The 13,037-nt window shown below is 43.3% G+C and overlaps 1 protein-coding gene across 1 annotated transcript in view; it reads left to right on the forward strand.

Annotated features, from left to right (window-relative positions):
- The window catches only part of PHLPP1 (PH domain and leucine rich repeat protein phosphatase 1), a 216,139-nt gene extending 211,598 nt beyond the window's left edge, over nucleotides 1–4,541 (forward strand). The window contains exon 17 of the mRNA XM_072998538.2: nucleotides 2,133–4,541. Coding sequence (XP_072854639.2) covers nucleotides 2,133–3,305 — 1,173 coding nt within the window. The 3' untranslated portion in view covers nucleotides 3,306–4,541. The remainder of the gene's footprint in view (nucleotides 1–2,132) is intronic.
- Nucleotides 4,542–13,037: the final 8,496 nt, after the last annotated feature.

Genomic DNA, 13,037 nt, shown 5'->3' on the forward strand with positions numbered 1-13,037 from the left:
TTTTCCCCCACTCTTTTGTCCCCAAAGTAAAGACATATTCTATGGAAGGAACAGGACTGTCTTCCACTAACAGATAGGTTTCTTCTGTGCAATCTTCTGTGTTTGTGGAGAATAGTAAAGGCTTTTCACAGCCCTTCTACGAGGGAATTCAACAGACATTTCCAACTTGCCTATCAAGAGGTGTCTCTGAATCGGTTACTTGCTTCTGTGTAAAAAACACCTGAGGAGCTTGTGGTCCTCCAGATGTTGTTGGACTCTATTTCCCATCAGCTCCAGCCAGCCTCGCCAGTGCTAAGGGATCATGGAATGGTGATTCCTCAATATCTTCAGGAGCACGTGCTCCTCAAGATATCCTGTGTGAAAACTTTGGAGCAGTGCCTGAGGTTTAGCTGTGAGAAACACAATAAGCTTCATTCTTGGTCCAGAAAGATTTGAATGTAATACTTTTCACATAAAAATAAGTATGTGACAGAGCTAGAAAGTAATTGACTTTGTAAGCAAGGCACTTTTGAAGTGACTCACTTTTCTTTTGTACATGGGGTAGGGCATAAATTGCAGGCACAGAAGTGCGTAAGGAATTTCACTAACATGAAGGATTCCATTTTATTGGTTTGTTTTTTTCTTTATGGTTGTCAGACTGTATTCCACCAGCTTTCTCTGCCCATATAGACTCAGGTAACATGTAAAACAGAAGCAGAATAGTTTATTTACAAGTCAGAAGCACATAAATAAAGCACACTAAGTGGGATTAATAGACAGTATTCAGTTATTTCATTACACCTGCAGCTTCTTTAACCTTTCCCTGAACTCTGTTGTCAATATATGGCTTTCCCTACATTACACCACACCACATCACACTCCCTCCAACCATGCTGTGGTCTCAAAAGCGAAACACTTTCTCTTTCTGTAATTCCATGTTCTTTCTCTTTCATTTTTCTCCACTATCTCTTCAAACTTAAAATAGCAAGTGACCTGGACTGCCCCTCCCTTCCTCAACCCCACTCCCCCAGCATTCCTAAGGCTTTGGTAGGCTGAGATAATACAGAGGGTGGGCACTGCTGCTCTCTCTCACAGCCCAGTATAGGGGAAGCTACTTAAAAATAAGCCGGGTCTTGCACGTTTACGATTCCTCCCTCCTGTTTTCTCGTTGTCTTTTCTTTACATGCCATGTCTGCTCCAGCAGATGCCACCAAATAAGCCAATGTAGTGTTTTAGAAACTCCTTGTCTTGGATCGTTAGCCGGGCAGAGCCTGGGGACCTGTATATACACATGGTTTGATATATCCAGGACTTGTATTTTTAACAGTGCTTCCTCACTCAGATGTTAATCCTTCTCCCTTTGGGACATGTTGTATCCAAAAATAAAGTGTAGTAGGTAACTGGGGCATGTGAAAACATTTTCACTGAAACTCAGCTGATCGGATACAAACAAGATTCCACACACAGACCCCTTTTCTCCCGACATCCCGCGTGCTTGATGCAACTCTGCTGTTTTTTTCTCTTTTTTTCTTATCAAACCTAAACTTGACTTCATTGCTTTGGTAACATAGGAAGCTTTATTTGCAGTGTAATAGCATGCCGTAATCTACAATTTGGCATATTTATGAAATTTAAAAATACAAAAAAAGTAGTTTTATTCAAGTAAGTAGAATTGTGAGTACTAAAAACACAGCTGTAAACTGCTGCGTTCGTCATTACCTGAGCAAACAAACTAAGGTGCAAGCACTATGCTGCCTTAAATCCATCCATCTGAGAAGCAGGAAAAAAATGAAAACAAAACCACGTACATTTTGTGATAAACTAAAATGTATTATTTGGACAAAACCAGTCATGGTTCTGCTGTGATGGTTTTCGCCAAGCAGCAATCCATGAGCAGTGAAGTCCTTACCCGATGCTCTATTATGCTTGTACCCATTAAGTGCAGAAATGCATCCTGGACTTGAGTACTATATATTCTTACATTATGCATAAGAATTAACTTCTTATGTAGCTCCCTTTTGGAACTGGTTTGAGAACGAAGGTTTACAAATGGACTTCGAAGCAAACCAGTTGGCTTTTAACTACCTACATATCCTTAAAACGTAAGCATTCATAAGCATTTGGCATAATAAATAAATCCTCCTTTGTTGCAGGACGGCAAAGTGAATGGTGTGACGGATTCAACAAGGATCTTGGGGTACACCTTCCTTCACCCGAGTGTGGTTCCTCGCCCCCACGTGCAGTCCATCACGTTGACCCCTCAGGATGAATTCTTCATCCTGGGCAGCAAAGGCCTGTGGGACAGCCTCTCCTTCGAGGAAGCTGTGGAAGCCGTCAGGAACGTGCCTGATGCCTTGGGAGCCGCCAAGAAGCTCTGCACCTTGGCCCAGAGTTATGGCTGCAATGATAGCCTGAGCGCTGTGGTGGTTCAGCTCAACGTCACCGAAGACAGCTTCTGCTGCTGCGAACTCAACGGCATGCCTCCTCCCAGCCCAGGCATCTTCCCCCAGTCTGTCAACGTCGTCATTAAAGATAAGCCTTCCGACGGCCTGGGGATGCCCTCGTCCAGCAGTGGCATGGCTTCTGAGATCAGCAGCGAGATCTCGACCTCTGAAATGAGCAGCGAGGTGGGGTCCACGGCCTCTGACGAGCCCCCTCAGGTGACCATGAATGAAAACAGCCCTGCCTACCCTAGCGAACAGCGCTGCATGCTCCACCCGGTTTGCCTCTCCAACTCTTTCCAGCGGCAGCTCTCCAGCGCCACTTTCTCCAGCGCCTTTTCAGACAACGGCCTTGACAGCGATGACGAGGAGCCCATCGAAGGAGTCTTTTCCAATGGCAGCAGAGTAGAGGTAGAAGTGGACATCCACTGTAGCCGATTGAAGGAGAAGCAGCTCCTCCTGCAGGCCCCGGCAGAAGCCAGCGACGAAGGCATTGTCATCAGTGCAAATGAAGAGGAAGCGTGTCTCCTTAGGAAGGTTGACCCTTCTGCCATGGGTACCATTGGGCGCCGACGAGGCAATGGTTCTGTGGCTCCACAGGAGAGAAGCCATAACCTGATAGAAGTGGCCACTGATGCACCCCTCAGAAAAACTGGGGGCTACTTTGCAGCCCCAGCGCAGCCAGATCCAGATGATCAGTTCATCATCCCGCCAGAACTTGAGGAGGAGGTCAAAGAGATAATGAAACAACATCACGAGCAGCAACAACAACAACAACAGCAGCAGCAGCAACAACAACAACAGCAGCAGCAGCAGCAGCAGCAGCAGCAGCAGCGGCAATACCAGATGGACCAGCTGCCTGATTATTATGACACACCACTATGACCAAACTTCGTAAAATCAAGAGAGACACTGAGAACTGGAGAGTCCCTTAGCTTTGTATTACTTTAATGGGCTTGGGGAAGAAAGGAAGCTTTTGTTTCCCTTTTCTCTTCCAGACCTTTCCCTTCTCCTGAGAACTACAGCTGCTTCTTGTTTGTTAGCTGTAATAATCACTTCCCCTCCCTTTTCTAGTGATGCTTCACCGTTAGAATTACATTAGTTTAACTCTGTCTTCTTCCTTAGCATATCAAATGTAAAAAAAAAAGTGGAGAAAAAAAATACAAAAAGTTTAATATATTGCAGAGAAAAACTGATGATGACATTGATGTAATATTTTTTAAAATCGTCTTTTTCGGGGATCTGTTTGGAAAACAGGGCAGTGTTGCCAGTGCTAAATGATTAAGTAATATTGTAATACTGTATTTCTTTGAGAGAAAAAAAAAAGGCTTTTTTGGTCTTGAAAATGGATAGACATTTGTAGAATTATGGAGACTAACTCCTAGGAGTTGCTTTTACTCTTTCAGGTGACTTTAAGTCACTGAGATTTCACTAATTTTCTCTGAGAGAACAGCTGATTGGGAAATTCCTGTAAATAACTCAAGTGTTGTATAGTGATGCTTCAAATGTTTTGTAGTCTCTCAGCAGGAGGACGCAACCTGAAAAACTGACAATTTGTTCCCCATTGAACCATCCACCCCAGGTGCCTCTGCATGCCTAAGCTCCCTCTGGCAGCTTCTGCTGCAGCTGAACCTGGAGAGGGTAGGGAAATCCTACAGACATGATGCTCTCCCAGCGGGTTAGCTGATTTGAAGTCCATGGGGCCCTAGTTGACCCACTGTGTACACTATGCCACCATGTTCAGTTGACATCCAGGTTGGCTGGGCCCAAGTCACCGTGGGTGTTTTTGCTCTCGTCATCAGTTTGCCCCAATGTGATTGATTCTTTGGGCTGGGAGCCATATGACATTAGCCGGAACAACTGAACAAGCTGTGTAGGAATTAAGGTGGATAATGGGCCACAAATACATGAGTTACCTTTTTGTTTTGTTTGTTTGTTTCTTCATCATTAACTTTTGCAGGCACATTTTTGTGTATGTTCCTCCCTGCTGCCACAACCAGCATGATTGTATAGAGTTCATTTACTGTAGATCATTTACATACCAAGAGTTATATTAAAGAAGAATGCACAAATGAACATGTCATTAATTTTTGTTATAATAAATATAAAAATTTACAAATAGTTGAAGCCTGCTCTTACGACTCTGTGTTTATGCACACGTAACATTTGTATTGACCTCAGTGTCTAATACTGGAGAAGCCAAGTTCTCAAAATTGCACACATCTCTTGTTGCAGAACTAATCTAGGCCTGCCCAACTTAAGAATCTTCCCCAAATATTGATAGACAAATCCCCATAGTGGAGGATGTGAGATGTAGTTAATATATAGACAGAGCAGGGGAGAAAGATGGTATGTTGGTTCCCAATGAGATAAGGAAAATTGTCATAAGTGTAATGTAAAACTAGTATCTAGGAGATCAGTGTTTGAAATCCCCATTCAGCCAAGAGCTGGTAAACTGTCTCTGGTAGCTTACCAGCTATTGGCCTAACCTTAAAAATAAATATCCAGTTCTCCCCTTACTCCCAATGTTGCGTCTACAAAGAGAGAAATGTGATGAGCAAAGCCTGGAGATGGTGGGCAATGGGGAGTTGGAATAACTATGAACGCAATAATGAGTTGTTGGCCATGAAGCAAAACAAAACACAGTTGCTCACGTATCCCCTAGAAAACATCCTTTTTCTGAAGCCACTAGCACTGCTGAAGAGACAAGCCACTCCTGTGTATCAGCCTTTCAAATCTTACTGCCTACCAGACATATATGGAAAACTATCCAATGATGATATTGTCTAGTTTTATTGTCAGTTGTGGTGATTCTGGCCATTCCAGATCGTTGTGCTAGTATATTTATCAATAATATTGATTATAAGGTTGTATAATGAATGGCTGTGAATGCCTGAGTAATGTAAACTGAGTGCTAATGTGATTGGCATATGGAGAATAGAATGTAGAGTGCAGTGCTAGGTCAGAGAGTGGCTAATCCATTGCAGAGAACAGCGCGATAGGAAGCTTCCGCAGAGCCGGCAGCAGCAGCAAAATTGTGAGTTATTTCCACCTGTGTGCGGATATTCGTATACGAATATCCCAATCTCTAACAAGAAAGTAGACTCCAGCTGTGGCAAAGCAAAAACGTGTGCTATGTGCTATCAAGTCAGAACTGACTGACCGTGATCCTTCTAGGCCTTTTATAAGGTTAGTGAGGTATTTAAAATGTGGTTTTACAAGTTCCACCCCCCATCCAGCGACATTTCATGGGCTAGCAGTGATTCAAACCCAGGTCTTCGAAGTCCTAGTCAGTAATTCTGTCCCAATGCATAAAATAAAAGAAGCAACCACAAACACTTGGCAGACAGTTTGAGGTGGTTGTTCTTCGGATTATATCCTAACCTAGTGGCACTAAGGAGTGGTGGCTAGATTTAAAGTTATGCTACCAGAGAGGTGGGTACTCAGCGTGGTGTAGTGGATACAGTGACAGAATAGGACTAGGGCGAGTTGGAATCCCCATGTGGCCATGGAAATTCACCGAGGGAGTGGAATTGGCAAAGCTGTACCTTCTCACTTACCTTGAAAATCGTATAAGGGTTGCTATAAGTCGATTCTGACTTTAACAGCACATAACTTTTTTTAAAAATGTAAAATATTTTTACCCTGCCTTTCTCCTTAAAAGGATCCAAAGCGGCTTACATCATTAAAAAGACAAGATTTAAAGCTAAAAACAGCAAGTATACAAACATGAAAAAAGAATTAAGCGAGTACTGTATTATATTAAAAATAGTAAACAAGACCAATACTAAAAGCATATTTTAAAGCAGCTGGGCACAATAGAGATGGGCTTGAACGGCTGCCCCAGTGATTCGCGCCAGTTTGCCCACCGAAGGAGGTGGGGCTTTGAAGTGCCAAACACCTGTTTAGCCAAAAAATAACCTGGCACGACCCACCAGTTCAGCAGTTCATGCCTATATCTAGACAACAACAACCCATTTTAAGACACCCCTTCAGACATCCAGTTGCTAAGGAAAAGCTCACTTGAAGAGAAAGAGCTTCACCTGCTTGGACAGGCTGGCCCCATCTTGACCAGAGAGGTGTGAACCTGCTAGTGTGACCTGCCGGTGTAATAACCAGTGGGAAGGGACAACAACCCGAGGAAGAGTGTTGCATCAGCTTTCCACTCACTGGATCCCAAGCTGCCAAGTCTAAGACTGAAAATGGACATTGGAAACCCAGGGGTTTTTTTGCATGTGGTGGCTCCTTCCAGAAAGTTCTGTGAGATATTTTCTGTCTGTCTTTCCTTCTCATCTAATTACAGTTGTGCCCCGCTTTACGATTGCCTCACATTACGACGAAACTGCATTACGACAATCTTTTTGCGATCGCAATTGCGATCGCAAAACGATGGTCTGAATAGGGGTTTTTCGCTTTGCAATGATTGGTTCCCTGCTTCGGGAACTGATTTTTCGCAAAATGATGATTTTCGGACAGCTGATTGGCGGTTTCAAAATGGCTGCCGGGTAAATAAAATAGCTCCCCGCTGTTTTCTGGGACGGATTCCTCACTGCACAGGCACCGAAAATGGCTGCCCTATTGAGGATCTTCACTGGACGGTGAGTTTCCAGCCCATTGGAATGCATTGAAGGGGTTTCAGTGCGTTTCAATGGGCTTTTTATTTTCACATTACGACGTTTTCATTCTACAGCGATTTCGCTGGGACAAATTAACGTAATGCGAGGCACCACTGTATTCACTGGAAATGTGACAGGCATCTCTTTTGGACCTTGGAACAGCTTTTTAAGAACTGTTGTGTCCTTTAATGGTGATTTGTACCTAGTCGTGTGCCTGGGTTTCTGGATGAAACCAGTTGCTCTATCCATCTCAAATAGCAAGAAAGAAGCAGTCATGGAGAAATTCTGTTTGCAGTGGAAATGCCTGAAGGAATAAGTGTTTACAGAGAAGCTGAGTGCCTGTCTGTTAAAGCAAATTCTTTTCAATATACAGTGGTGCCTTGACTTGCAAACATCCCGACATACGACCACTTCGAGTTACAACCAGCTCTGGCCGCAAAATTTTGCTTCTACTTGCGACCAGAGCTTCGAGTTACAACCAGGAAAAGGCAGGGGGGAAGGCGGGAAATTCAAATTGCTAACCATTGGTGGCAAAGAGGCTGCTTCTTTGCAGCTCTTTCGCCCCAGCAGTTAGAGTGAGTGGTTTGGAGGAGGCTTCAGACTGCCTGGTAAGGTAAGGTGCTGCTTTCTGCTTTTTAAAAGCTTGCAAAACGGTGAGTTTTGCAGCGTAGTTTTGGGCTGGGTGGTGGGATGTTTCTATGCTGTGATGGTTCTTGCAGGGTTTGTTTTTGGTTTTTTTCACGTTTCCTATGGGTCTTGCAGGGTTTGTTTCTTTTTGGGTTTTTTCCCCTATTTCCAATGGGTCTTGCAGGGTTTGTTTATTTGCTTTGCTTTTTTTTACATTTCCAGTGGGTGTTGTATGGTTTGTTTACTTTTTGCTTTGGGTTTTTTTGCATTTCTGAAAGGTCTTGCACAGTTTGTTTGCTTTCTGCTTTGCTTTTTTTTCATTCCTGAAGGATCTTGCATGGTTTGTTTGCTTCCACCACCACCCCTCAACCGGAACAGATTAATCGCATTTCCAAAGGGTCTTGCAGTGATTTTTTTCTTCGGATTAATTGCATTTCAATACATTCCTATGTGAAATGATAGGCCAAGGCTGTATATTGTCTCCCTGCTTGTTTAACTTATATGCAGAATACATCATGTGAAAGGCTGGACTGGATGAAACCCAAGCTGGAATTAAGGTTGCCAGAAGAAATATCAACAACCTCTGATATGCAGATGATACCACTCTGATGGCGGAAAGTGAGGAGGAATTAAAGAACCTCTTAATGAGGGTGAAAGAGAGCGCAAAAACCGGTCCGAAGCGCAACATAAAAAAAACAACACTAAGATCATGGCTGCTGGCCCCATCACCTCGTGGCAAACAGAAGGGGAAGATATGGAGACTTTAACTTCTTGGGCTACATGATCACTGCAGATGGTGACAGCAGCCACAAAATTAAAAGATGCCTCCTTCTTGGGAGGAAAGCAATGACAAACCTAGACAGCATCTTAAAAAGCAGAATCATCACCTTGCTGACAAAGGTCCATATAGTCAAAGCTATGGCTTTTCCAGTAGTGATGTATAGAAGTGAGAGCTGGACCATAAAGAAGGCTGACTGCCGAAGAATTGATGCTTTTGGTGCTGGAGGAGACTCTTGAGAGTCCCCTGGACTGCAAGGAGATAAAACCTATCCATTTTGAAGGAAATCAACCCTAAGTGCTCACTAGAAGGGCAGATCCTGAAGCTGAGGCTCCAGTACTTTGACCATCTGATGAAAAGACTCCCAGGAAAAGACCCTGATGTTGGGAAAGTGGGAGGGCAAGAAGAGAAGTGCACGTCAGAGGACAAAATTGTTGGGCAGTGTCATCGAAGCTACCAACATGAATTTGACCAAACTCCAGGAGGCAGTGGAAGACAGGAGGGCCTGGCGTACTCTGGTCCATGGGGTTACGAAGAGTCGGACACGACTTAATGACTAAACAACAAAATGGAAAATGGTGCTTCAACCTAGGACCATTTCGAGTTACAACCAGAGTTCCGGAAACAATTAAGTTCGTAAGTCGAGGCACCACTGTATTCCATAGCAGGTATGATTGATCATAAGCACCCTGCTTGTGCATTCAAAAACGACATACTATCAGAACCCATCAGCCTTTTCAGTTATAGCCAATGAAGTCATTTCCACAGCATGACATGATTTATCACTCTCAGGTAACAGTAAATGTATTTTAGATGGAAGACTTCTTGCTAAGGAAAGTAATGTAATGTTTCCTTGAGGTAACACAAATGGCAGTGTTACAACGACTCTCATTTGTTCTAAGTTTTGATTGCCACTTTACAACATGTTTTATTGACTTTGATGCATAGGCATAGTGACTGGGCAGCTATTAACTAAGTGATGTCCCCAGGATTCTGCAGCAGAGTATCTTTATTGCAAGGCCTTGAGAATCATCAGTCTCCTTGGTTGCAATTTTGTGTCTCCTTTTCTGAAGATGTGTTTGCACAGTATGAAAGCCAAAGTGGTATAAATGGTGAGTATGTCAGACGAGGAGTGTTTATACACCAACTTTGGTGGCAACCCAACACACTGCCTGGTTTCAGTGGCCATTCCTTTGGCCAATTCTGAAAAGGCCATTTAAAAATAGAAGCATTTTTCTTTATGTCACTGAAATTTATGAGCACAGTTGGAGAGCAGGTGAGCATGAAAACAGCTTTGAGGAACTACATGTGACTAATGGGCCATGTACTGCCCACTCTTGCTGTAGACCTGAGCCTTCAATAGTGAAATATAGCCATGAGTGACTATCAACTGGCTGTGTCCTTCTCTAATCTACATCCACAGGTCAAGTTGCTTGCATATAGTAGGGGCAGAAGAAAGGGCACACTTAAGTTTCTCAGAGGAAGGGCTATAATTTGTCATAGTAATGTTCTAGAAGAACATCGGGGTCGGTGGGCTCTCCATCAGAGATGAGAGGTTGAAATCAAGACGGGAGACTATGGCAAGCCCTATGGCAGAGCAGGTTTCTGTGAATAAATCACTCAACAACCAAACAAGACTCTCTAGCAATGTATGTTTCCATTTCCAGTTTTCCAGCAAAACACAATTGTTGTTTTTCTTGCTTAATATTAGAAAACGAGACAATGTTCTGCCTAATTATATCACTTAAATAGTTACTGCTGATGCTTCAAACTTTTTTTAAAAAAAAATCTGAAAGGTCTCCGTGTTTTCTTTGAGTAGGACAAAGTGGAGGAAAAGGGAAGGAGAATGCTCAGGCAGAAATTACTTTACATGGCAGGTTTGCCTAGGTTGCGTGTATTTGGCTGTACTGAGAGTCACCACGGGGCCAGCGCGGGCAAAACTGCCAGCTTCTAGGACCTTTTCTGAGGCTTGAAAGGGTCCGAGTGAGCCTTCCCGGACCCTTGCGACTCTCCCCCACCTGGAAGCTGGCAATTTCGCCTGCGCTGGCCCCGTGGGGGGATGGGGGAGCGGCACAAGTGTCCAGGAAGGCTCACTCAGACCCTTGCAATGCTCCCCCCCCCACGGGGCCAGCAGGGGCGAAATCGCCACCTTCGCTCCATAAGACGCACAGACTCCCCCCCACATTTTTGGGGGGGGGAGTGCATCTTATGGAGCAAAAAATACGGTAACTTCGGGGGCCAGAATTTTATTAAAGAGAATGGTGTGCACAAGACCAATTTTGCAAGCAATTTTCCCAATTCGTTCCCTATAAGTCACACAACTGGGCACATGATTGTGTGACCAGCTCTGCAAATACACCTCTCACAGTTTGCACGATTGCTCTTGAATGCTTGCAACAAGTGTGGGTAAGAGGGTAGTGATAATGACAGAAGAGGGTGAGGGAGAAGTGGGGGAGCTATGTGATGCATGGGCACATGGAACACACCTTCCCGAGATAACTGAACACTGTTGTGTGAACCTTGGCATGATTTAAATGCCAGGAAGAGATACAGAGAAATTCACATGAACCTGGGGTAAATTTCTGTTTGGTCGTGCCCCCAACTTTTCCTACTTTCTTGCAGTCTGCCATTTCCAGAAGCACAAGCCAGTATGGTCAACTGTTAAGGACACTGGGAACTGTAGTCCCAAGCATCTGGCAGGCCTCTCATTTGTCAACTGCTAGTATGGACTATACTGTGTAAAGATACAGTGGCTTCCTGCATTTTACAAACCTATTACTGCTTTCTTTTTGCAAATCATGGGTTTGTATCTTCAAGTGAATGAGGTGAAATTCACACTTTCCCCTTCCTCGTACATTTCTTTATTGCCAACATTTTTTTATCCTGCTTGTTTGCTGGGACTCCCAAGGTAGCAAACAAAAAACAGTAATAACCAGTAATACATTAAAAAGCAGTGATTTAAAAATCCCATTAAATACAGAGATTTTAAAAAGTTTTTGCAATGAATAGCCTTAATGTTAAAAGAATGAGAGTGAGTCACATAAAAACATATCAACTTGACAGCTCCTCATTGTGAGCTGTCTTTCTAACTTGGGCACCCTCCACTATGACTACAAATTCCACTATCCCCTACCGACACAGTAAGTGCGTAAGGATGAGGGGAGCGACCTGGGGGGGGCGGCAAGACCTGGGAGCCCAATCATCAGGGTTAAGAAGCTTGGGTTTGGGGGCATCAAGGTATAGGTTCACACTGACTAAAACCTTGGTGCCTATGTTCATTAAGGCAGCCAATCAATCTCTTCTAGTTTTCCCCAGATATGGGCAATGTAAATTACAGTTTCTCAAAAAAATGTGCTTTGTATTAGGTTGTCTCCTGTACTGTGATGCCAACTAAAAACTGGAGAGCAGGTAATAAAAGATGGCATGAAATACACATTAAGAGACCTGCCTCTTTAGGATCAACCCACATGCAACAAAAATGCTCAAGCTTTAGAATTCTGCAGAATGTTTGTACTGCCAAGATTTTGTGTGGTTTGTTTAGTTAAAATATGTTGAAGTATTGTTTATGCTTTCTTTTTTTCATGGACCGGCATGGCTGCCTTTTTAATTTGGTGTTTCTTTACCCGGTGGAAGCCTAGAACCAAGCATAACTCCTGTACAGGTAATGCAATAAATCTAGCATCTTTCTCCATCTGATACAGTCCTGGTACTATAGCATAACTTGAAGAGGAATAAATTTCCTTTAACATTTAGTTAACCAGTGAGTAGCTAACAGCATGATTTTAAATTAGAGGTTTTTATTTCTTCATCTGATCTGTTGAGATGGTTGCTAGCGTAGGTGATGGTGAGATTATGGGCAAATACAGAGAAGGATTTGTGGCACTTGTAGGCGTGCGCTCACAAATTTTGAGTGCTGTTTTTTTGTTGGGGAGAAGATGGTGTAATTGCCACTAATTAACCTGGCCTAGAGACATCTGCCTACTGCTGGAAAAATTACTGAACCGAATGCACTTTAGCCAGCCTCTGCAACCTCCTCCTGAAGAGTGGGATTAAAAACAGATATGGTAGTCATTTAACACACTCCCAAAAGATAGCATGCAAATTTGTATGGTAACTGATATCTTAATATAAACAGATGCAAATCTAGTTTTTATTCTGTGATTGTGACTAAGTAACCTGTGTTCACAGCTGTCTCAGTGTTTTTTTTTAATCTTTGCTCTAGATTTGGACTGGTCAAGTAAGAAGGCCTTCAAAAGGAGAATCACCCTGAAAGCAGAGCATGTTCAAAGCAAGCCATCTGTCACTGGTTCTTCCTTTTCTTCTAACCTTTAAGCTTACTGGATCCAGCCATCCCTTATTATATATCTGGATATAATAACAGAAGTACCGTATTTTTCGCTCCATAAGACGCACCTTTCCATACAAGGCACCAATTTTTTAGGAGAAGAAAACAGGAAAATATAATCTGTTTTCTTCGCTCCATAAGATGCACAGACTTTCCACCCCCCTGTTTTGTGGGGGGAAAGTGCGTCTTATGGTGCGCAAAATACGGTAGATAAAGTACTGCCCTCCAAAAGATACGGGACTACAGTTCCT

This window comes from Pogona vitticeps, chromosome 4 (genome assembly GCF_051106095.1).
Source record: "Pogona vitticeps strain Pit_001003342236 chromosome 4, PviZW2.1, whole genome shotgun sequence".
Lineage (NCBI taxonomy): Eukaryota > Metazoa > Chordata > Lepidosauria > Squamata > Agamidae > Pogona > Pogona vitticeps.